The sequence below is a fragment of the Chiloscyllium plagiosum genome, chromosome 16 (genome assembly GCF_004010195.1).
Source record: "Chiloscyllium plagiosum isolate BGI_BamShark_2017 chromosome 16, ASM401019v2, whole genome shotgun sequence".
Taxonomy (NCBI): domain Eukaryota; kingdom Metazoa; phylum Chordata; class Chondrichthyes; order Orectolobiformes; family Hemiscylliidae; genus Chiloscyllium; species Chiloscyllium plagiosum.
Window position 1 is genome coordinate 25,898,707 of NC_057725.1, and position 25,762 is coordinate 25,924,468.

Below are 25,762 nucleotides of genomic sequence, written 5' to 3' on the forward strand. Positions count from 1 at the left end.
TGAGTGCAGAGTGTCTTAAGTCTGTGAGGGGGTGCATGTGTGAGTGTGGGAGTGTATGTGTCTGTAAGGGTGTGTGTGGGTCTCTGTGTGCACATCTGTGTATATGTGTGTCTAGGAGTGCCTGTGTGTGTGTGAGATTGTGTGTGTGTAGGAGTATCTGTGTGTTTATATAGTGCAATGGTGGTCACCTGTAATGCGACATGAACCCAAGGTCCCGATTGAGGCCCTCCCTATGGGTACGGAACTTAGCTATCAGCCTCTGCTTGGCTACTTTTCTCTGCTGCCTGTCCCGAAGTCCACCTTGGAGGATGGTCACCCGAAGGTCTGAGGCTGAATGTCCTGGACCACTGAAGTATTCCCCAACTGGGAGGGAGCCCTCCTGTCTGTTGATTGTTGTGCGGTGCCCATTCATCCGTTGTCGTAGCCTTTGCTCGGTTTCCCCAATGTACCATACCTCCGGGCATCTTGCCTGCAAAGTATAAGATAGACAACGTTGGCTGAGTCACATGAGTACCTGCCATATACAAGGTGGGATGTCTCCCCATGCATAATGGTGGTATCTATGTCCACACTCTGACACGTCTTGCAGCGCCTACTGTGACAGGGTTGTATGGAGTTGTCCTGAGAGCCAATCCATGATGTGCTGGTAAGATCAATTCAATGGCTTGGTCATAGAAGACAGAGAGTGGCGGTGGATGTGTGTTTTTTTAACTGGAAATCTGTAACCAGGTGTGTTTTGCAGGCATCAGTTCTGGGACCTCTGTTGTTTGCAAAATATGTAAATGATTTGGAAGAGAATGTAGATGGTCTGATTAGTAAGTTTGTGGATGACACAAAGATTGGGGGAGCTGCAAATACTGAAATGGATTGTCAGAGGATAAACAGGATATGGAGAGACTGGAGACTTGGTGAAGAAATGGCAGATGGAATTGAATCTGGACAAATGCAAGATGCTGCATTTTTGAAAGTCTAATGCAGGAAGGGATACAGGTCCACAGTTCCATGAAAGTGTCAATGTAAGTGGATAAGGTAGTCACAAAGGCATATGACACGCTTGCCTTCATCAGTTGGGCGTAGAGTACAAAAAATCGGCAAGTCATCTTGCAGTTGTATAGAACTTTAGTTGGGCCACAATTAGAATATTGCGTACAGTTCTGGTCACAACCTGAAGGATGTAGTGGCTTTGGAAAGGGTTTAAAAAGGGTTTACCAGGGTGTTGCCTGGTTTGGAGGTATTAGCTCTGATGAGAGATTAGTTTGTTTACACTTGAATGTCAAAGGCTGAGGGTTGATCTTGTAGATGTTTACAAAGTTAAGAGAGTGATGGATAGAATGGATAGTTGGAGTCTGTTTCCTAGGGTAAAATCTTGGTTTTTGAGCATCTTCTTTGCATCAGTAAACTTTGTCTTCCTCATTCTGTTCCATCACCCTACGATCTTTGTATGGCACGATCAGTCTGTATTGCATGCAGAACAAAACGTTTTACTGTACCTAGATACATGTGACAATAATAAATCAAATCAAATCAATTACTTGGGGACATGGGTTTTAGACAATAGGGGATATGTTTAAAAGAGATGTGAGAAGCAAGTTTTTTTACACAGAGGGTGTTAAGTGCCTGGAATGTGCTACCAGAGGAGATGATAAAAGCAGGTACAATAGCAACATTTAAGAGGTATCCTGACAGATACATGAATGAGCATGGAGTAGAGCTATACAGACTGTGTGACGGCAAAAGGAACTAGAAAGGCTTCATATGTTAGCGCAGGCTTGGTGGGCTGAAGGTTCTGTTCCTGTACTGTACAGTTCTTTGTTCTATTGGTTAATATAATCAGTAAAATAGTATAAATATTACCCCTCTAAATATTCCCAAAACACACATACATAAACACAGACACACTGTCTGTCTGTCTCTCTCTCTCTCTGTCTCTTCAGGAAAACAGGGATAACAACATATTTTCTGCAGAGATTGCCTTCCGGAAAAATACGCTTAGTTCAGTTGGTTATTATTGAAGGCAAAATGATAAAGTCTAGAATGTTCTGGAATCTGTTGCTCTGATGTGCTGGCTGGTGTGGTCAAGTCACTAATCATGTACAGTCGTCTCTGAAGTCCAGTAATTAATTGCTTAGGAAATGTCCTCAACCCAAACTTCTTTAGCTGCCTCATCATGACCTTTCCTCCATCATACGGTGAGAACACAGATGACTATACAGTATTCAGTGCTGGTTGTGACTCCTCAGATACTGAAGTCCGTGGCCAAACATTGCAAAACCTGGACAATATCCAACTTTGGACTGACAAGTGGTAATTGAAATTTGTTCCACACAATTGCCAGGCAATGACCATCTTAATCTAACCATCATCTTTTGACATTCAATAACCATTATCAAATCCCAGGGTTACCGTTGGCCAGAAACTGAACTGGTCTATGACTCTATGAGCATGTCAGAGGCTAAGAATGCTTGAGCAAGGAACTTACCTCCAGACTCTCCAAAGTCTGTCCACCATCTTCAAGGCACAAGTCGGGAGTCACTTGCCTGGATGAGTGCAACTTCAGCAACATTGAAGAAGTTGGACAATATCCAGGACAAAGTAGCCTACTTGTTTGGCACCACACCCACAAGTACTCACTCCCTTCACTGCTGATGCTCAGTAGCAATAGTGCACACCATCTACAATATGCACTGCAGAAATTCACCAAGACTGTTTAGACATCACTTCACAAACTAGTCACTGTTCAGAAGAGCCCAAGGAGAGGCAGCAAAACAAGCAGTTATCATCAGTCGTGTGACTAACGGGTAGCCTTGTTAAAAATACTCTGCAATGCACACAGTGAACTTTCACTGACCTCTTTTTGAAAGAAAATTCCATGTATTCCCACAAAACTGGAACTAAATCAATTTTTTAAAGTCCTTCAAAACCTACGTCCTCCACTTATTATTAAAGATAAAGCATAAGGATGGCAACAGAATGTCAACCTGACTGATGAAGGGAGCCTGGAGTGAGGTGCCTGCAGAGGTCAGCAACCATGGGCAACTCAAAAGAACTTGACTCCAGTGCCACATGAGGATGAACAATCTGTTGCAATTCACCTGGATATGCACCACTGCTCAATACTTCATGCCTCTTGGGGGTGAGTTAGTATTACAATGTTGCCATGGCAGAAACCTGTCACACCCAAGATTGGATGTTAGGCAACTCCATCAGATACCTAGTGCGCATTCAGTGTCAGTCACTCATATTGTAGCTACCAATATAGCACAATTTACATCACAGTGCTGATGACTGTCCCATATCTGTCAGGGCTCACACTTGAAATATAGAAGATAATGCAGTACAGAGTAGCTCACATGCCATCAGTTCACTGTCCTTTCTTCATAAATAGAAGACTGCACACATCTGATAACCTTTCTCAAAAGCATGCATGGAACAAGGATAGAGCCACAAAAGACGGCTATAGAATGAACACTTCACAGGTATCTCAGACACGCACATGATATAATGTTTTATTGTTTTTCATCAAATGCTATGACTGTATGAATCTAAACTGTAGCTCTTCATTGATATAGAATCTTATAATGTTTAATATCTTCCATACCAAATTCTTCTCATTAGTAATGCATACAGATAATCACAGCTCTGGGAATTGACACCTCTCCCTGTATCTATCAACACGGCTCCAGTGCCAATGTCTCTTGATGCTTCTCTTCTTCTGCAGCAGGGAAAGTATACAATAAATACAACCTTGTTCAGATGGCATGGGTAAATGCCTGACATAAAGTTCCTGACTTTTTGAACTGACAGAAGAGCAAGAGGAACATGTGCTGAAGGGGAGATTGGGTATTGACAGCCAACTGGAGGGAAATTCTCCAATCTGTGACTACCACCTGCATATGAAACAATGCCTTGCTGAAACCTTAGGTAAAGCCAGTGGCTCACGCACTAACAAATCTTTGTATTTGACTGTGCAACTTCCGCATTCAATTCTTAAGTCAGGTCCAAAAAGTAGAAGAACCCCAGCTCCGAGACCCATCCGTACTACACTTCAAAAGAGGAACCCTCGGAGAATGCAGTCCACATCTTTGTCCTCATTCTACCAGTATAGAGACAATTACTTGGGTTGGTCATCCATCTAGAGTAGACTCATGGTCATATTTCTGAAGCAAGAAATGACCCTGGGAGGAATGCTGGAGAACTGGCCCCTGCTGAACCCAGAATGACGAGCCTCAGTTCTGAAAAGGGGTGGCTGGATTTAAAATTTTTACTCTGTTTCTCCTTCCACGGATGCTGCTAGACATGTTCTGTTTCTTCATTTTTTTTGCTTTTATTTCCTATTTCAAGTATTCACAATAGTTTGCTTTTATTAGGATGATCACCTGAACTTGACCATTAACGAATTGACAGAGATACAAAGGAAAGCAGGACAGTGTCTTGCAGAGGTTCCAGAGATCACATACAGATTAAAGAGAAAGGCAGACGACTCTGCCCTAGATCCGTCTAATGTGTAAGTGCGTGGATGACTTCATGGAATGGGTCTCAATAGAGCATGGAGAACAATAATTATCTGCTGGAAATGTGGATATATTTGACTCTCACCTCAGTGCCCAGCCTGTTTAATGGGTGAAGGAAGTGCTGTTACACACAAGGAGAGACATGCTGGCCCGGTTTTGACATTCGGGATGCCTTCTTGTATCAGTTCCCTTTTGCCAGAGCTCCAAATGTCTCCATCAATGCAGTCTGAGGAGGTTGCACATGCACATGTACAGAAGACGTCAGCAGGCCAGACCACTGTAGGTTGTACCGATGAAAGTCATCAGAGGCAAGCTGGCAAAACAGTGAGCTTCAGCTGCTAATGTGGCCCTGTGAATCAACAGCACGGAAAAACAAGATTAAAGAACATTGAAGCTAATCTGGGTGTATGGCTGTTAACTTTCTGAATGACCTGACACTTGACACAAATATTCCCTTTGCACGACAGTCCTGTGGTAAAAACAAGGACTGCGGAAACCAGAGGCTAGATTAGAGTGGTGCTGGAAAAGCACAGCAGGTTAGGCAGCATCTGAGGAGCAGGCATAGTTTGACCCCTTTGCGAAACTGAAATAGATAAATGCCCCTTACAAAACAAGGTTTGAATTACATAAGCACAGAACCCATGTAATCCTACACAACTTCCTACTATTTAGTCTGGTGACCAAGTAGTTATTGGTTCAAAGGGAACAAAAGAACTTGAAGCTAATAGCAAATTTAACAGTCAGAGGCAGAAATGTCTGCACATCATAAATGCCTTGTAGTTGTGATTGTCCATATGTGTTAATGATAGGTCATTCACATTCAAATGTAATCACGTTTAGGTTCTCTTGGACCTATCCGTCTCATCTCACTGCCGACCTTGCTTCTTTAGCATCCTCATCATCAGCATTAGCTCCCTGAGCATCTCCGTCAGATATCCCTCCCTTTCTTGTCAGAAGAGACAGGTGACTGGTCCATGTTTCCTCTTCTCAGTTCTCACCCAATGAAAAACTTGGTTGTGCTGGATTTAACTAATTATGGGTGTTATGGGGAACCTGTCGGTTGACTGGTGGAGAGCTCCTCCTGAGTAGTCCAGTTCATGGAAGTGTACCTTCAGAAGGATTGTTTGATGCATGGGAGCAGCTTTCTAGTGTTGTTTGGCATCGGTCTGAAGGTTTTACACTGGGGTCATTAGTCAAACCTTCTGAGGATACTCCTTGTACCCACTTTTGGAGTTTATGCTATGGAACAAAAATTCAAAGAATCAGGGAGTTGTACAAAATGTAAACATCGTGACAGGTTCCTGGATTGGATAGCGGATGTACGCCTGCAGGAGTTGCTGCAAGACATCACAAACAAGCTGGACATTGAGGAATGAGATTCTTTCCTAATCATTAATTTGGCTGGGACTTCTGATTGTCACATGCATGCAATCAATAGTTCTTTGTACCTGAGAGAACTCAACAATGGTTGCAAATCTTAATGACTGATGTGTCTTGGCTGTTTGGATTCTCGATGACCTGTATTACTTTCCTGTAAAGGGTCTGGGTGAATTCGCAAGTACATTTGTGTACTGCTGATTGGGAAATGCTACACATGTCCACACTTGAGGTTTGAAAAGAGACACTGGCCAAGAGGTTCAATGCAGCTGTGATCTTCAGAGCCAGAGCATTGCACTCCCTCCTAAACTGCCCAACTGCAGTTCTGCCCACAGGAGGTGACAGATATGTGAAGGCATCCATTGCCATATGAAGATGTGTCTGGCATGGCTGTTCACTCCTCTGCAGGGTAGCTTCAGTCCCTTGATACACTGCTTGACAGTGCTGAAGACCTGGTTTCTCCTCTTCAGATGCTGCTTGTTTGTCTATAGCGACAGTCCACTGAACCTCATCTCTCTGGTTCTCGTAACATTCAGCATTCCCTGTTCTCATCCTCTTACTTAACCTCACCAATGCTGGTACAACTGCTGGGTTAAGTTGGTTAAATATCTGGCATGGATGTACTATCTGTGAAGAAATACCAGGAATGTTTGGTTTGGCATAGTCAAGCTACCCTTTGGGCCTTTTCTAGGCAGTTCATGTGTTGGCCCTTAAGTGGATAAAGTGAGGACTGCAGATGCTGGAGATCAGAGCTGAAAATGTGTTGCTGGAAGAGCGCAGCAGGTCAGGCCTTCCTGAAGAAGGACTTATGCCCGAAACGTCGATTCTCCTGTTCCTTGGATGCTGCCTGACCTGCTGCGCTCTTCCAGCAGCACATTTTCAGCCCTTAAGTGGATAAGTATTGGTTGCCATGTTGTGGGCTGCAAGAAGGTGTCCTTCTTGTTTGGGCCCCCTGTGTTGCCTTCTCCAACTTCACTATCCCCTCCCCCCCAACTTTGCTTGCTGGGGCCAGACTGGCAGACCCAGGCAAAACAATGTTCTGTTCACCTTGTTTTTGAACTCCAGTGATAATCATTCTTGGGCTACTTGCTGTCCCAGCAGGAGTTCTTAGAGGCAGGACTTCTTTTCAGATGGAGTTGGCGGAAGCCTAGTCATGAACTAATTAATTATCCAACCGCTGTAAATTCAGTTTAGGAATTTCTGGCCACGTGGAGGCAGGTGTCTCCCCAATTTTTCACTTGGGGTGTAGGGTTGCCACATTAATGTAAAATTCTAGCTATTAAACTGAGTATACCATCTGCTGTCAAATCCAGCATTACTGCAAAGTAATGTAAGGGAATTCTCCCCAATGTCCTGGTCAATATTTATCCCTCAACACCGCCAATAAAACAGATGATCGGATCATTACCACTTTGTTCATTGTGATGCATTTCCTGTCACATTTCCTACTACATTCCAACAGTATATCTCATTAACTGCAAAGTGCTTTGGCATATTCTGAGGTTGTGTATGATGGTAGAGAAGTTTAAGTGTCTCTCTCTCTCTGTGTACTGTTAAAGTGCAACTTTTTTCTAAGAAAAAGGATATCTTCTACCTTTGGAAATCTTTCTTCACCACACAAAAAAATTAACAGGCAAAGTAGAGACTTACTACAAACCGACCGACTCCCACAGCTACCTGGACTACACCTCCTCCCATCCGGCCCCCTGCAAAAACGCCATCCCATTCTCCCAATTCCTTCGACTCCGCCGCATCTGCTCCCAGGAGGACCAGTGCTGCAGATGGATGCAAATACTTCAGCCAAGAACTGGCTCGAAGGTAGAAGACACAGGGTAGTGGTGAAGGTTCAGCTTTTCAGACTGAAGGCCTGCAATCAGCAGTATGCCACAAGGATCAGTACTAGGCCCACTGCGTTTCAATTTATAAAAATGATTCAAATGTGAACATAGGAGGTATGGCTTGTAAGTTTGCAGATGACACCAAAACTGGAGGTATAGTTGCCGGAAAATTCAGTGGGACCCTCATCAGATGGGCCAATGGATAGAGGAGTGGTGGATGAAGTTCAATCTAGATAAACATCAGGTGCTGCATTTTGGAAAGGCAAATCAGGGCAGGACTTGTGTGTAGTTCCTCCTTGCAATTGATTAATACTGTTTTGCTGTGTGACGCTGGAAAAGCACAGCAGGTCAGGCTAAGATAAAAGATAGGGAGGAGGGACTTGGGGGAGGGGCGTCGGAAATGTGATAGGTGGAAAAAGGTCAAGGTGAGGGTGATAGGACAGATTGGGGTGGGGGCGGAGAGGTCGGGAAGAAGATTGCAGGTTAGGGAGGTCAAATCCATCAAATTCAGCACCGCCTCCCTAACCTGCAATCTTCTTCCCGACCTCTCCGCCCCCACCCCAATCTGTCCTATCACCCTCACCTTGACCTTTTTCCACCTATCACATTTCCGACGCCCCTCCTCCAAGTCCCTCCTCCCTATCTTTTATCTTAGCCTGCTGGACAAACTTTCCTCATTCCTGAAGAAGGGCTAATGCCCGAAACGTCGATTCTCCTGTTCCCTAGATGCTGCCTGACCTGCTGCGCTTCTTCAGCAACACATTTCCATCTCTGATCTCCAGCATCTGCAGACCTCATTTTCTCTTCAAAGTAGAGACTTACCCTGTCTGATGTTTTGAAACAAGTTGTGAAAAGTTAGAGATGAAGTGCTTTCAGTTATGCCCTACCAAACTTGTGATGCAACACAGGTACATGCTGTCTGCTCTATCTTCCTCAATCCAAGGTCTGCATTGATTAATTTCTTTATAAAGTCCATTACATATAGGACATGAAACTGTTAACTACTAATCTGACTCTTTTTCTGTTTTCTCATCATTTGCTTTGGTTGATCGAATTTTCAAAGCTCCCTTTCTAGTGAGAAGCAGATGACTTAAGGGCATTTTTCCATAAACTCTCTTTTAAAAAAATTAACCGGAAGGTCTGATGCCTGAGAAACCTTTTTTTCCCCATTTGCTTGGTTTCCTAAAGCAGAAAGTTGAATTCACAAGGAGAATAAAGAACCCAGAACTGGAGACCAAAATGGAAAAATGGATTACTGGAGATCATAACCAGGATAATGGGTAGATTCAAGGGAAATAATATGTTCTCACAAGTGAGGATTGCCCAGTAACTTGTGAATGACATAATCTCATATGACGACAAAAGCTGTTTTGAAGGAGGAAGAGGAACAGAAATCTTATTTGGCATTATTGTGTTCCTTTCTCTTTCAGAGTTGGTCTGTTCTTCTCACGAAATCAGAAGGACCACCTGCATATGATAGAAATTAAGCTCAATGCTGTACATTGTCGAGGAATTGAGTAGGCATTTGGTCAGTTACACTAATGTCTGATCGATTTGGTTTGTTGATAGGCTTTTATTTGGACGATGATGCATCTATGAAATATTTCGGTGCTTTACTACATTAAAAGCACTACATAAAAATGCAATTTGGCGTTGCTGTTGTGATAAAATATTTGCCTGCTGTCGTGTTTAGTTTTCCGACATCCTTCACTGGATTGGAATTCTTCAATGATTGTGAATATAGTTTAGGTCAGTGACAGACTGTGTAAACCTCTGTCTAAATTTGTGTCTTCTTGCAGATAGCAGAAATTGTGCTTGGGTGAGTGGTAAACACAAGAAAACAGTTACCTTGTTTTTGTAGCTTATGGAATAAAAATTTGGGTACAAACTAGAAGGTACTTGACTTTTTCTGCTGAATCTTGGTGCCAGTATTGGAAGATGTTCTGTTCCCTAACTGAGAAATATTAGACTTATTAATATAACATTAATAAGTCAACCTTTAAAACTGTGACAACTTAATTTTTAGCTCAGTGATCAAATTAAAGCATCTTGGGTTTTCCCATTTTCTGAATTGTTTGAGACTAACAAATCGATGATTTTCTTAGCAGTGGAAGGAGCTATTTGGCTTGTTGTATCTCTGCAAACTCTTTGAAAGAGCTGTTCCATTTAGCTCCACACGCCTTATAATTCTGCTAACGACGTCTCTTCGTGGATATGTCCAAATGTCTTTTGAAAATTCCTATGGAATTTGTTCTCGCAATTTTTAGTTTGCTCAAGGCTGTCTAATTCAGGGTTCTCAAACAATGGGCTGCAACCATGGGATCTTGGGGTATGATTTTGGTGTTGCTGTCTGAGAGATAGCATCGATGGCCATGATGCTTGAACTGAGTTTTGACAGCTGTGAAGCCCTTGTACACACTAGTTTTATGCCCTTTGGCCTCTCTTCATCCTTCTTCACCCAATTTTCACTTTAGGGTCACACAATGTTTCCAGTATTAAAATTGGGTCACATCAGGGAAAATTCTGAAAGCACCGCTGTACCTGTTTTGGGGCTTGAATGCTACATCCTGTAGTTAACATTCACTCAAGAGTTATTATGATATAAAATGCTGATTTTATTACTCACTGAACCAGCTATTCTTTGAATTGCTGAATGAAGTTGAGACTTGTTCCTGAAAGTACATCATCCAGATATCTTAAAGATATAGTGAATGAGGGCAGAAAATTAAATTGTTACTCGGTGGCTTACGCTATTATTCATGGGTCATAAAGAGTATTTAGCAAAATAATTCTCTAACATCAACGAGAACTACTAAACTAAATACTACAAGTCTTAAATAAAGACCGTGTTAGACTCATGTAGATTCCATTCTATTTTAAATTTTGCCATGTGCAGTAAACTGTGATTTCCCACAGATAAATGGTTGTTGATGACCTTTCAGTGGGGTCCAAGTGGAACAGCATCTTTCTTGTAGTTCCTCTATTGTAAAAGATAATTTGCAAAAGTGCATTGGTTTGAAAATTAACGTAAGAAGGGGCGACCACAGTTTTGGTTGAATTTGAAGAAGTATTGTGCTCCAGGATTCCTTCAATTCTTACCATTTCAGCATCTGGTAATTCAACTGCATCATGATTGATGGAAGTCCTTTTAGTTATTTTGGCACTGGGCTCTGGAATACAATTGCTAAGCTTCTTAACCTCTGAATAGAATAGAACTCTACAGTGGCGAAACAGGCCTTTTGGTCCAACAAGTCCACACCGACTCTCCGAAGAATAACCCATCCTGAACCATTCCCCTAATCTATATTTACCCTGGCTAATGCACGTAAGCTACACATCCCTGAACACTGGACAATTTCATATGGCCAATACACTTAACCTACATATCTTTGGACTGTGCGAGGAAACCGGAGCACTTGGAGGAAACCAACGTGGGCATGAGAAGAATGTGCAAACTCCACACAGAAGTCGCCCGAGGCTCTCCTTTCGGATGTTCCTTCATGCTGATCTACACGTCCTAATACCTTGTTATGTGGTTTCGTTTCAAATTTTGTTTGATAATGTGTCTGTGAGGCACCTTGAGAAACTTTAGTATCATAAGGTGGAGTGTAAATGCAAGTGAGAATTGTGATGATGAGTGAACGGTACTTACTATGAGACAGGATATGAGCAGCTATGGAACGTGGGAGGTAGAAGTATATAGAACAAAATTAAGTGAGATTTTCCTTCTCTCTTTTCCGTCTTCTCAGTTTTGCATTGACATGAGCCTGCGAGCTTGGCTTCTCTAGATTATAGAATGATATGAGGCTAAATTGTCATGCCTGTCAACTGTCACCCACAGACTTAACTCTATTCGAGAGTGTGGAATAGGCAACAGAGAGAATAAATTAATCCATCCGCTGTCAAGATTAATTATTTCATACTTGAGCAAAAAGTTAGTTATTGGCTTTCATTGTTAATCATGGAATATTTGTGATTACTTAATTAAAACACTTCCTCACAATACAGAAAGTAAATGCAGTAGAAGTTGCACAAAATTACTGAGTGTGTACAGCAACTATTGCAGAAGTTGTTCAAATATAGCTGAGTTCCATTATGGGAATTTTAAGCAGTGTGCTGGCCTGAGTAACTTTTCCAACCAGTACTTCCACAGTCTTACTTGGACAAAGATGTCTCTCACATTTCAGACCTGGTTAAAAATCACACAATACCAGATTATTTTTAAATTTGTCCACCTCAGTCCACATCCACCACCTCCTCATCATTTCAGACCTGGTCACATCATACCTATCTGCTTCCAATATATATTGGCTCTGTGTCTTGGTTATGACATTTGTTGGATCCTGAATGATCTCTGCCCTCAGGTGTGTTTAACTATCTGATAGCATAAGCATTTAATCATCTGTTCTATATGGCTGTTGACACACAGAGGTACCCTGATGTATAAAGGAAGGTACTTGTGAAATTGTGTTAAACAGCATGGTTGCAGCTTTCATGTGTCTGAGTTTGGAAGGGCAGGCCTAGAATTTCCAGGGCTCTGCTATGCTATGTAAAGATTCATCATAAACAATGAAGCTTAGGCAGTCATAGTTGAACAGGAAGTGTTGTAACAATGCCTGGGTAGCTTCCTCTCAAACCTGTTACCTAGAGCTTAGCGTGTTTTCGTTCAAGGTGACTGAACAACAAATGGCAGGCGCAACAGCTAAAAACAGGGTAAGATTGCCATATGTACTTTTCACTCTCTTAGATTGTCATTTCGCACTACCCTTTGGTCATTTTTAGTTATTTCATTCTTGTTGAGCCTAATTAAAAATTTTAAGCAGAACTTCTCCTTTTACAAAGAGTAACAGTGACCAGAAGGAGGAACTTGGGTTTTCATTGAATAACCCAAATGCTTTTTTTAATTAAAGAATTTGAGCTGTTCATCCGATTGTTTTAGAAATGTAAGGAAAATATTTGGTATTTATTATGTTCTCTATCCGTATGGAGAATGGTTGGAGAGGGAGTCTTCTAGGAGCAACCCAATAATCTGATCACCTATGTTGTACTGCGGTTACCCCCTTTTTATAAATGATAACAGTTACGAGAACTTTGTTGAATGTTTGTATTAAATTGAATATGTTGCAGGTATGGTTGGGTTTTGAAGTCAGTTTTATGAAAACTGATTTAATGCTCATGTGCTTGAGGTGGCATGATTTGTGAAGCACTGTGACATCATGTCCCTCCTTTATTTTTTAAAAATTGTCATCAATTCTCAGCTACTTTACCCTGTGGAAATGCTGAAGTTACCCTCAATCTAATAAACATTGGCTTAAATTCTCTGGAGTTTAGACAAATCATACAATTTCTACAGTGTGGAAGTAGCCCATTGAATCTACACCAACCCTCAGCCCATTCAGATTGACATCCCCCCTACTCTATCCCTATAACCCTGCATTCCCCGTATCTAATCCATGTAGCCTGCACACTCCTGGAAATTACAGGCAATTTAGCATGGCCAGTCCACCTAATCTGCACATTTTTGGACAATGGGTGAAAACTGAGCGATCACGCAGACACATGGAGAATGTGCAAGCTCCACACGACAGTCGCCCGGGTGATTTATTTGAAACATACCAGGACGATAACAGGTGTTAAAAGACTATTTCTCTGGGAGGAAGGCCTAGAACTAGCTGTCATAGTCTTAGTATAAGGGGTTGGCCTTTTAGGACATAGATGATGAGAAATTTCTTCACTGGGGCATTTGTGAAACTTTGGAATGCTCTACCTCAAAACTAGTGATGTTGTCAATTAATATATTCACAAAAGAAAGTAAATTTTTGGACAGTAATCAAATTAAGAATACTCTGATAGGGAAAAATGTGGAGTTGAGCTAAAAGATTATTCATGATCTTATCAGATGATTAAGAAGTTTTGTTTATCTGCCCCGACTCCTATTACTTTTGGTTTTCTAGCTAAAAGAAAATTGAAGTGTCTTTCCCGTGACCTGGCTTTGAACAGAAGACTGTTCTTGAACTTGTGAATCAAAGATGACTATAATTGTTTTGAACTTGTATACAAAAGAGATAGATACACTTGAGCAGTATTCCATAATATGCAAGAATTTGAAGGAATGGGAACACAGCATGTGGTGATTGTCTTGCTATTTAAAGGGAGGGTAAAAAAAATCTTATCATGTAGGTAATTCACAATAATCAGTGCTAAGGATTACAGGGATATTGCAACTTCAATCTGATTTTTAAAAATTAATTGATTTTACCATCAGCAAAATTATACCTGAGAGTTGTATTTTCTATAACACTAAAAATAATCCACATTGCATTCTATGTGTTCACCTTCCACACCGTGAACTCTATGGGCATAGACTGAGATACTTGTCAGTGTACAGGAGATTATCTTTGCTTGCTGTTCTTACTGTACTTTTCATGATTTAAAGATGTTTACTTTCTCAGAAGAAAGTTAAAAGCTCATCATTCATTGTTGTCAGTGGCCTTTTCTACCTGTTAATACATCTTTGTTCCTACAACGAATGCCTTGACAGTTTTTAAAGAAAAACTGCCGTGAATGAGTTCACTATTCTATTCTAGAACCTTACAGTTTTATTTCATACAATTATTGGGATTCGTTAACAGTAAAGTTGTTGATCTTAGGATTAAGTGACAGTATTTGCTGAGGAACTGAGCTATGTTTACTAAGGCTCTATGCTTAAGTCTGCAACGACTTAGTTGAATAGGCTTACAATTTATTTGAACCCATTGGCTCAAACTGCCCATTGGGTAGTCAGCTGTGTGTCAGCTAATAGCACCACAGTACAACACATTTCTTGTAGACATGTCTATTCTTGATTGCCCTCATATCTTCTACCCTATTTGAGCTCATCCAAAATTCTGCTGCTGGTATTGTAATTTGTGCCAGAAAGTTCTGTTCACCTGCCAATCCTACATTATTTAATGTACATTAGCTTCCCATATTGCCACAATTTTAAAATTTTTATCCTTGTTTTCAAATTTACCCTTCGCAGTGCTCTTCCATTACTCCAGGGCAGAAGAGATCTTTCGATTCTATCTGAGTAACCTCCTGCAACCTCACAATCCTCCTGTAGTTTCTGCACTACAAATCTTGCGTGACTCCAATTTAATTTGCTCTGGGATTGGCAGCTGTGCTTTCAACAGTTTGGGCTCTAAGCTTCGAAATTTCTTCCCCTCAATCTCTCCACTTCTGTGTCTTTTAAGATGCTCCTTAAAAAAAAACTAGCAGTTTTTATGGTCATTTATCTTGATATCCCCTAATTTGAGGATAGGTGAAGACAGGCGGGGGTACAACCTGGTTGGTGTTCACCTATTCCCACTTCACCACCTTGCCCCCCCACCTCTTTATCTGCAGCTTCCCCTACACCCATACCCAGTCCTAAAGAAGGGTCACACCTGAAACGTCGATTTCTCCACCTCCTGATGCTGCCTGGCTTGCTGTGTTCTTCCAGCTTCCTACTTGTCTACTTTAGATTCCAGCATCTGCAGTTTTATTTTATCTCTAACCATGTGTTATTGACAGGCAAGTATAATTGCTAAAAAAAAGGTGTTTCTGCTGCAAATCAGAAACGAAAGTTGCAGGAAAACTCAGCAGCTTAAAAATGTGTTGCTGGAAAAGCGCAGCAGGTCAGGCAGCATCCAAGGAGAAGGAGAATCGATGTTTCGGGCATAAGCCTAAGCATAAGCAACACATTTTTAAGCTCTGATCTCCAGCATCTGCAGTCCTATAAAACAATAGCCTTCATTCAAATGGGAGGAGTTAATGGAGAAGTTGTTCACTGAGAACAGGATTGGCCAGGTGGTAGACGGTAGTGGTGGACTGGGACGGTTTTGGCCTTTTTTTCGACGGAAACTTGTAGAGCCTTGAGGACATCCTGATGGGGGAAACGAGACGTGTCAAGGATTTGCATGTCCATGGTGAAGTGGAGGCAGCTAGAGCCCACAAACTGGAAATTCCGAAACTGACAGAAAGCGTTAGAAGAATCACGGATGTAACTGGGAAGGGACTGGACAAGGGTAGAAAAAACTCAAGTTGAGGTAGGAAGAGATGAGTTCTGTTGGGGAGAAGCAAGTAGAACCAATGGATCTGCCCAGGCTGCCCTGTATGTGGATTTTGGGGAGAGGGTAGAAGCAGGCTTTGTGGGGTTAGCGGACTATAAGCTTGGAGGCAATGGTGGAGGAGGGTTGGACATTACCAATGAAATGAGGTTAGTGAGTGTTGTGGATACAATAACCTGATGTCCCTTGTAGGGATCATAATCCAGGAGGAGACAGGAGGAAGTATCTGAGAGCAGGTCCTCAGCCTCTGCAATGTAATGGTCAATACGCCAGACTGGAACAGCATCATGCTTGTCAGCCAGCTTGATAACAAAGTAAGGGTTCCATCTGAGAGTACAGAGTGCAGTCAGTTCAGATGGAGACAGGTTGGAATGGGTAAGGTGGGTGCAGAGAAATTGAAGCAACCAATGTCATGTCGACAGTTCTCAATGACCAGGCCAAGTGTAGGTAAAAGGCCAGAGGCAGGGGTCCAGGTGGAAGGAGCGTTTTGGAGGTGGTGAAGGGGTCTGTGAAACAGGGAGTCTGTGAAATGGTATGGAGTTGAGGGCAACGGAACAAACGTTCAACGTCGTGTTGTGGCCGAAAATTCATGAATGGGGGCACGCAGAGGGATAGCACTGAGACCTTTGCTGAGTACAAAGTGTTCAGCATTCGAGGGTTGAAGGTCAGGAGGTGGAGCTGGGAGAGGGGATGAAGTCAGGGGGAAGGGGAGGGGAGGAATGTTCCAGAGGGGCATGGGTATCTATAAGTTGTTCCATCTTGTGTTCCTTCATGTCTGCAAGGAAAAGAAAATCTTTTCTTGTTAGAATATCAAATGAACTGGAGGATGAAGTGGAACTGGAGGTCAGGGTAGTTCTGAGCTGGCGTGAGGCGGTATTGATAGAAAGAGATGTCGAGAGTGTGCACATGGCGATGCATGGCACTGAGTGTGGATCTCAGGATGCTGCAAGAACAGCTGTCTGAGGAGCATAACAGAGATATCTGTGATTCTGGTTGGATTCAAAACACAAAGGCTGAAACTTGAATTGTAATCCACATGGGGTGAGTCTGAGCCGGAGGCAGTCATTGAGGAATGTGATGTCAATGTGGAAGCAAGTTTTGGCAAATAGCTTGTAAAACACCAGGAGAGACAGTGAAAGTATTGATGGCAAACAAGTAGATGGGTTAGAATGGAAATCTTGTCAGAGGGAGGAGCAGAACTTCTTCAAGGTGGGCATACTTGGAGGAAATGTGGCAGAGTTAAACACTAGACAAGAAAAACAAAGAACTAAGGTGCTGGAAATCAGAAGTAAAAACAGATATTGCTGCAAAAGCTCAGCGGGTCTGAGTATAATAGCTGCATGGGTAAATGACTAGTATTTTTAAAAACATTCACAGGTAGACTTCATATGATGATCAGAGCTCTTCCTTTGTGACACACTCTGTGATGCATTGAGGTCTTGGTAGCAGGCGACACTTGCTGTATTTATTATTGAGGGATGTAGAGTGCCAAGCAGCACAGGACAATTTCCCATCAGGCATCTAGCCCTACTTCTCTACCATTCTGAACCGCTGCTGAAATTCAGTTGTGTAACGCAGCTTATGCTGTATGTATCGGCCCTAGGCACGACACTAACATCCAGCATCTAATTGTCCAATAGGATGAGCAGTTCTTTCCACTTACCTGCCTGAACAAGATTTGTCAATTGTTGCAACTCGCCGCCTTCATAAATGATTTTATATCAATATTAGATGTTCTAAAGGATATTGTTATATGTGCTGGATTGCAGGACATTTCTGCACGTGAATATTGTCATAAATTTAAAAAGTTTTGACAGTTTTGAAATTTGGTGTTCACTTGGGGTTTAGAACCGTGCTCGAGAGGCAAGCATTTTTCTTTTTTCTTTAAATAATGTTTTGTCTGTTTTAACTTTACTGAAAATTGTTTACCTTTCCATCAATATTATGCCATTGAAATTGCTTCTTTTTAGTTAATCTTAATTTTTACTTTTTTCTCATGGCAATAGGGATTAGCACAGGATACTTATCTATGGTTGTAGCCGATATGAGTTTGAAGGTTATAGGTTCAAACATGGAACCTAGACTGGTAGTTCAGTGGATAATTGCAATGTGGCATCGTTTTGGTGGAATGACAGATAGTGAACATATCTCCCTTGGCATAAGAACTGAGAGGTTCTCCCTTTGTTTGTTGTCTGACATTTATCTCTCCACCCCCAACGCTCCTAGCCTCATTCCTGATGAAGGGCTTTTGCCCGAAATATTGACTTTCCTGCTCCTCGGATGCTGCCTGACCTTTTGCTGTACTTTTCCAGCACCACTCTAATCTTAACACTTATCCCTTAACCTACATTACTGAAACAAATTAAGCTGGTTATTTATTGAATAGGTATCTGTAGCCACCTTCTTTAAGCACATAATATATTATCCTTTTAAAAGAAGTTTAATTTTGTGAAGTTATAAAAGATTGTTATTTAGCCACAGGTACTTGGATGTTCAGAGTCTGTAGAAGATGACTTGGTGATCAAATTAATGAAGTTAGAGATAAGGGAGATATGTTGTGCACAGCATAATTTATCTCTTATTGATTTGTGCAGCCTCAGAGTCCTGAATAACTGACTTACAGATGATTTAACAGTTACTCGACTGTGTTGTTTTATACTGTTCCATTACACACTGCACTTTAAGATACCAACCATTGAATGCTCTGTAACATTGCTTCCCAAACCTTCACTTGGTCATCGTCATCGTCATCAGAATTTGTAATCCCAGAACAGGACGTGAGAAGGTATAAGTATTGTTGGATATAAGGGATGGTGCCCTTCATCTGCTATGGGACGGTTTTGGCTGAGTGTGGTTTGAAGTGTTTAAACTGCAAGATTTTCTTTTGAAAAAGGTATTGCTTTTCATAGGCTTTTTTGCAGCAGCAATCAGACCACAAATCAGGCCACACCCACCATTAGAAAGAGATGTGAGAATTTAAAGGGACCTTACAGTTATTAGCATTCAGTTTGAGCTCCACAACTGTAATTGCAACCTTACCACAGGAGCTCCCCACCCCACAATATCATCTTGTAGCCCCACTAGAGGTCAGGACCCATACTTCGGGATTCTTTGCTCAAAAAGTAATACTGTTCTTACTTACATCAGAAATTTTCTTTGAATGTTCTTCCCTTAATTGGCAGATCATTTCCCTCTACTGTAGAGTCCACGAGGTGGAAGTGTTTCCATGAATCAGTTGGATGCTGTGTCATCTCCTCTGTTAATAACAGTAGTTGGAGTCAGTGTTAATAACCTGAAGGCCAGTTCGATAAACGTTTTTTTCTGTGGATTGCACTTTTCTGTATTTCATTGTTTGAAGATGATCTCTGTAGGACTAGGCTAGGACTAGGCCACTGATCTAAGTTTGCAAGATTTTCATGAGTAATGTAGCTGGACATGGAGAGTCTGATTGAAATGTCCACTTATTTCCCACTTTCTCTTTGTGCTGATCATGCATTACTCAATATTGGACTGGAGCTAAGGAGAAGGGTTGGTTGCTCCTAGGAATGCCTGCTACTCCTATGACTTGTTGATAAGTGCCACATTTTATCCCAAGGAACTAATTTTGACAATGTCCATCTTTCTGTACTTCCTTGCTAGAGTTGGTTGAACGAAAGCCACTTGCAACTTGATTATCTAGGATTTGAGTGGGGGAATGCAATGGGTCACAGGTCAAGGCCTTATTATGGGATTGTTTTTGTGTTAATGGGTACAGTTTATGCTTTTTTGCATTATCATTAATCTTTCTTTTTTTGCTCACACAGGTATGGCCTCACAAGTTTTGGTCTGCCCACCACACATTTATCAAACTCAGACAAGTGCCTTTTGTAGTGTGAAAAAATTGAAAGTCGAGCCAAGTAGCTGTGCGTACCATGAGAGAACTTGTCCGCGGACTTATATGAACGGACGGAACCTTGGAGTTGCCCACCCATCACATGTGGTTAATTCTTCCTTTCAGTTGAAGAATTCCATTGGGAGACCTCGTGAACAGAATATTGTGGTGGCAGTGAGTGCCATTGCATTGAACCCATCTTGTGCCGCCAAGGTCACAGCAGCGCAGGCGCCGCAGCAACCTTTGGCGGTGGCACCCCAGGGCGAGAGACCAGGCAGCAGTCTAACCTCGCTAGAGAGCTACCAGAGATGCGGACTGAAGAGAAAAAGTGAGGAGCTAGACAATCGAGGTAGCGCCATGCAGATTGTGGATGAGCTTTCTATTATGCCGGCAATGTTACAGACGGGTGTGGGGAATCCAGTCACTGTGGTGACTACTGCCTCAAAGCAGAACAGTGCGAATGGTGATGGTGAGTACCATCTGATGCAGCATGAAGTTCTATGCTCAATGAAGAACACCTATGAGGTCCTTGACTTCCTTGGACGTGGGACCTTTGGTCAGGTGGTGAAATGTTGGAAGCGGGGGACAAATGAGATAGTGGCGATAAAGATTTTGAAAAATCATCCCTCTTATGCACGACAGGGGCAAATTGAAGTCAGTATCCTGGCACGATTAAGCAATGAAAATGCGGATGAGTTTAACTTTGTGCGTGCCTACGAGTGCTTTCAGCATCGGAATCATACGTGTTTGGTGTTTGAGATGTTGGAACAGAACTTATATGACTTTCTAAAGCAGAACAAGTTTAGTCCATTGCCCCTAAAGGTGATCAGGCCAATCCTCCAGCAGGTGGCCACTGCACTGAATAAACTAAAGAGCCTTGGTTTAATCCATGCGGACCTCAAACCGGAGAATATCATGCTGGTTGATCCCATCCGGCAGCCTTACAGGGTGAAAGTAATCGACTTTGGGTCAGCCAGCCACGTGTCCAAAGCTGTGTGTTCCACATATTTGCAGTCGAGGTACTACAGGTAAGTGAATGTGTCTGTGAACTCTCAGCTGATGGAACCAGGAACCATTACAGACTGAACATGTTAAAACAGGTTGAAATCCTCCAGATTTAGTTTTATAGCCCGATGTGTAATTCCAAGAGATAGAGGAAAAAGAAATAGATGGCTCCAGTTTTGTGAAGATTTTGATTGACGTTTGTACTGAGCTTGCAATGGTTCTCCAGTTTGACTGGGTTGCACTCTTCTTTCTTTACACCCTTCCTTCTGCACTGATTGATTTGAAAGTGAGAGATTTCTCTTCCCTGTGTTTACACAACAAATGTGAATTTTCTGGCAGCAGCCAGAGGTTTCCCCGCCTCCGGCACATAGCGGGTGAATTTGAAATTACAGTATTTCTCAGGTCTAGCGTTTTGTAAGAAAAACTGCGCTTTGGCATAATAAAGACCAGACAACCCAGGTTTGCATGAAATAGATTGATTTGGGTCTTGGGGAGTGGATATTTGTCGTAACCCAGCTACAGTTTGTGGCATTTACCTCCCTGCCGTAGAGAGCGTTGGAGTTTTGAGGTGAAAATTGAAGCCACATGACTGAGTTGCCAGTTTTCAGGATTTATGTATCTGTTTCTAGAACTTCAAGCTATTTTGATTATTGAAATGACATGGCAGTGCTAAGTTTGCAACTTAATAGGTCGACCAGTGCCTAAGAAGAAGTGCATTTTCAAACTGTGCTTTTATTCTGCACACTGTCACCCAGTTTAAAAATGTAGCAAAGGAAGACTAGCACAGAGGGATTTGTTGTACATTTCGTTCTGTTTCACTGACGTTAAAACGATGAGGAGGGAATCACAGTTTTATTTTAATAGGAGGCTGCTAAACTTTTTGTGTTTTGTGATGTGCTGTCAGTGTGATGAAGCAGTGGCTTCCAATTTATGGAGGGATTCCCAGGAGTTGACAATTCCTTGCAGCACTGTGATATTCTTGGCACTGATGTGGACATTTAAAAAAGAATTCCTGGAAAACAGTTACACAACACTTGTCACCTGTGCCAGCTAACCTCTCAATGTCAAATGGTTATATTTAGAGAACTGAGTGTTTTGGCCACTCTGCCCATCCATCCAGTTTACCTTTATAAACAATTTGGGTGCCTCATTTGAACATTTCTACACAATGTATAAAAAGGTACAAGAGACAAGGAGGGAATTTTGAGGAGAAGCCATAGATATACAAACAACTGTTGATCTTCAGATGACTTTCTACTTAACTTCAGGATTTAGCTTGTTCACCTCAGCTAAATCATGTGTCCTTAAAGAGGCAAGCAAAACATGATGTATGCATGACATGATATAATAGTGCAGACCTAACTAAGCATGGTATTTTCTTACTAACTGAGCAGTGCCGTGGCAGTGTTTGTGTAGTTGTCCACCTGTATTCTTGCTTTCTCTTGGGATAAGTTGAACTTGAGGAACTGGCCATGGCCATGGTGGGAAGTCAATGCATTGGTTTTGTGTGAGACTTCCAAGATTGTCTCTCCCCAACAATATGTGAATGAAATTTGTTGGTTGCAGAGAGTTTGAAGAGGAGGTTTTGGGAGGCTGTGAGTGCACTTGTTTCTCCTGAATGAGACTTCTGGCTGCCTAAAAAATCCAAAATAAGTGTGAGTCATCAGCTAAATTGATGTTTGCGGGATCTTCTTCCTGTGTTCTAACTGGCTCCACTTTGGCCACACCAATCCCTGTATTTATAGCACATAAGCACTCTGAAATAAATCTGAGAGTCATGAGTATATACATTTGTGATTCCTCCTTAATCTTCACGTTGTAATTTATTGACTGGAAATATTGGGAATGGAATAGGAGATTTGACAATACACAATACAGTTAGGAAATGCATCATCAGTAGAAAGGAATTTCCTTGAAAAAGCTTTATTAAGAATTAAGATATAACTCCTGCCTGAGACACAGGAAATTTTCAAAGTTTCTGTGCTAACATGGTTATAATGTTTTCTGCTCAATCCACTAGAGCATTCCATTTTTGTTTTAAAAACTTGAATTTATAGCTTAAATTTATCATTTAAACTTATCCTGACCTTAGGATGTCCTGAAGCACTTTGCAGCCAAGTTATTCATTTTTATATCTGAGGGAGCAGACAAGGTTCTGATCTAAGATTCCAGTTGACTAATCTCAGACAGGAAACTCCAGTTAGTCTGATGTCCATCAGAGAGGCTTCTGGTTTCAGTTCAGTGTCACCCATGATTGATCTACTTTGTAAACAGGTTGTGTTGGAAGGGTTGGGGAACCCCTTGTGTGTTTTCAGATAAACCGCACATTTTCCATCATTGCACCTCAGTGTATGTTATGTGGTGTCACAGTTAACTTTGGAGTGGACAAGTTTCAGATTATTCTGCCTGCATTTGAATTTGCCTATGGTGAACTGAAAAGTTTTAAATATTGCACAGGATCTGGTTCCAAATTTCAAGCTATGTTATATTGATTGCTGCCTGCAATAACCTTCCTTTTGAAGGCGAGAAAAGTGATTTACATCGGTGTCACATGACTCATGCAATGAAGTTGCTGTGCTTTTACATCATTAAACAATAACCCAACATCCATTAACACCAGTATATCCATCCTACAAGGACAAATAAACTGAATTAGCTCCTGCACAATCAAATGGCTTGTAATTGGCATTGCAGTCTCCAGTCAAGGCAAATGTGAAAGCAGAATGCTGCCAGCTTCTATCTCCATTTTATGAAAACAAGTTTTCTTTTAGAAGCTTGTCACAGTATCTCATATCCGTCCAACAAAGGGTGTCCAAGTTGTAGCCTTGTGGGCCACTTAGTGTATCATGGAATGAAGTATCAGACTTGCAGAATTTAATTTGACATGCCCTTCATTTTGTATGTATCTCAGGTTGTTTGAAATAACAACTAGGTTTCGGCCTACAATTGGAGCAGCCCCTGCCAAACAAAATTCAAATCAGTGACCCAAGAAGTAGTAGTTCAAAGGCAGCTCAATTGTTTGTGCATTGTGGACAGTGTTCAGGAAAATTAAGGGGCAGAAGAATTAAAAAGGTTAAATATTTTTCAGTAGTCCATTGAAGCAACTGGATGAGATGGATGTTTTTGCCCTTCAGTGCTGCAGTTTTTGTCCTATTATGATTAAGTCCCCTCACTACCTGTCCTTCATCAAGGTTTCAGGGCTCTGCTCAAAGCTGCTCGTAATTCAAAAGTCATGTTTTTCTTTTATTTATTCATTCACAGGATTGTGGGTGTCACTGGCTAAGTCAGCATTTATTATCTATCCCTTAATTGCTGTTGGGATGATAGTGGTGAACTGCCTTCTGAGTCGTAGACTGAATGTAACCACCTTTGGAGTTAAGGGTATAAGATTTTTCAGTTGCCTGCTAGTTCCATGCACGTGTATCTAAGCTTCAAAAACTTTGTACTTTTCTTTTTCTGTAAACCTTAATTCCTTCCATGTCGAAAGCATTGACTTCTTGTTGATTACATCACACTGGCATTCCTCATTCTCGAACAACTGGTCTCAAATTGTTGTCCATTACTCACGGGTGAAGTTTTGATAACATGAACGGTTAATTGGATCTTCTGAGTCTGCCACCACTAAGTCTGAAGCTGTTTTCACTTTCTGCAACACCACCACCACTCCTACACCCTCCAAAGCTTAGAACTGTGGAACCTACTTGCATAGTCTTAACTGTCAGGTTGTTGTGTAAGATCAGATGGTTAACCACTTGTGCAGGTGAACGAAGGCTGTTGTTTTATAGGAGTGAGCGATAACCCAGCTTTCACTATGTGGTTGGCCAGATGGAGATGAGCAACTGAAGAGGGAAATGAGAATTGTTAGCATGTTACGCTGTACTTCGAACAAGAGAGCATGATCAGCTTTGCAGCTGATTTGAATAACTAGTGGCTTTTGTCAACGTGGATGTCAGCCTTTATCAACTAGCATTTTCCAGTTTATACAGGTGTTCTGAAGGATCTCCTGTGCTGATTTTACAGGAAGTTTAAATCCATTTTACTTAACCTTTTCATTGCATAAGTAAGATAAAGTTGCCATAGTCTTATCAGTCCACAAGGCTTATCTTTTACGAGAGAAAGACAGCTGGTGGTGTTTTAACCTGAAGGTCATCACGGCTTGGGCAAGGGGAAAGGTTGAGAAGGAGAGTCCTTCATGGTAACTTCAGCCAGTATGGGAATTGAATCCATGCTGTTGACATCACTTTGCATCACAAACCAGCCATCCAGTCAAGTGAGCTAACGACCTTCCCTCAATCTGTAAAAATTAACAATTAAAGTTTAACCATGCCATAGTTATGAGTTGAACTGTTGATGTGTATTCTACAAAATGTGAGGACTCAACAGAGGGAAGGCGGGTCTCGTGTTGCCATCAAGTTCAGATTTCCATAGGGAAGGATTTTAATGTTGGTTATATTGACACAGCGTTTAAATTTTTTTGCAATATGCTGCATTACTTCTTTATTCAACCACCATATATTCACAACTTCTGAATTCTTATATGAATGCCTTTGCATTTGCAAAATGCCTTTCTAAGTGAAATGTTCTGGAACAGTACATGTGGCGATCCAAGATATTTCATTGCCGGTTATCTGAAATTGTTGGGAATAAGAACTCATTGCCTGTTTCTTTTCTCCAAGCCATCACTGCTGAAGAGCATTTATAATTAGCTCTGTTCCATGGTCTCACTGAATTGTTTAGATTGTGCCCAGAGCTTCCTTTTTTTTCTTTTTCTGATCCAGCTCCCTCAGAGCCATCTCTCAGAGTGAACAGGATGTCTGATACTCCTGTTCGTTGTTTTTTTTTCTTGCCCCACACGACCGCCTAACTGCAGTAGTGCTTATTTTTCAGACCTTCCTGTATTGGCTAGTTTGTTAATGTACCACGATGGATTGACCAACAGTGTTTGCTGCAGTAACTATATTGGATTGTGATGCTGAATTCTGCTTTCAGCATTCAAGGCAATGAGTAACGAGCAGCGACTTAAAAAGCAAAGCTGAATTTGACTAATGAAAAGTTATTTGTCTTCTTGTGATT

General features: G+C 41.6%; 1 protein-coding gene across 8 annotated transcripts in view; it reads left to right on the plus strand.

The window, feature by feature from the left end:
• The window catches only part of LOC122557708 (homeodomain-interacting protein kinase 3-like), a 260,774-nt gene that overhangs the window by 73,467 nt on the left and 161,545 nt on the right, over positions 1-25,762 (plus strand). For all 8 annotated transcript variants that reach the window (XM_043705595.1, XM_043705593.1, XM_043705598.1 and 5 more), the window contains one exon: positions 19,617-20,712. In XM_043705595.1, the coding sequence (XP_043561530.1) occupies positions 19,617-20,712 (1,096 nt within the window). The remainder of the gene's footprint in view (positions 1-19,616; positions 20,713-25,762) is intronic.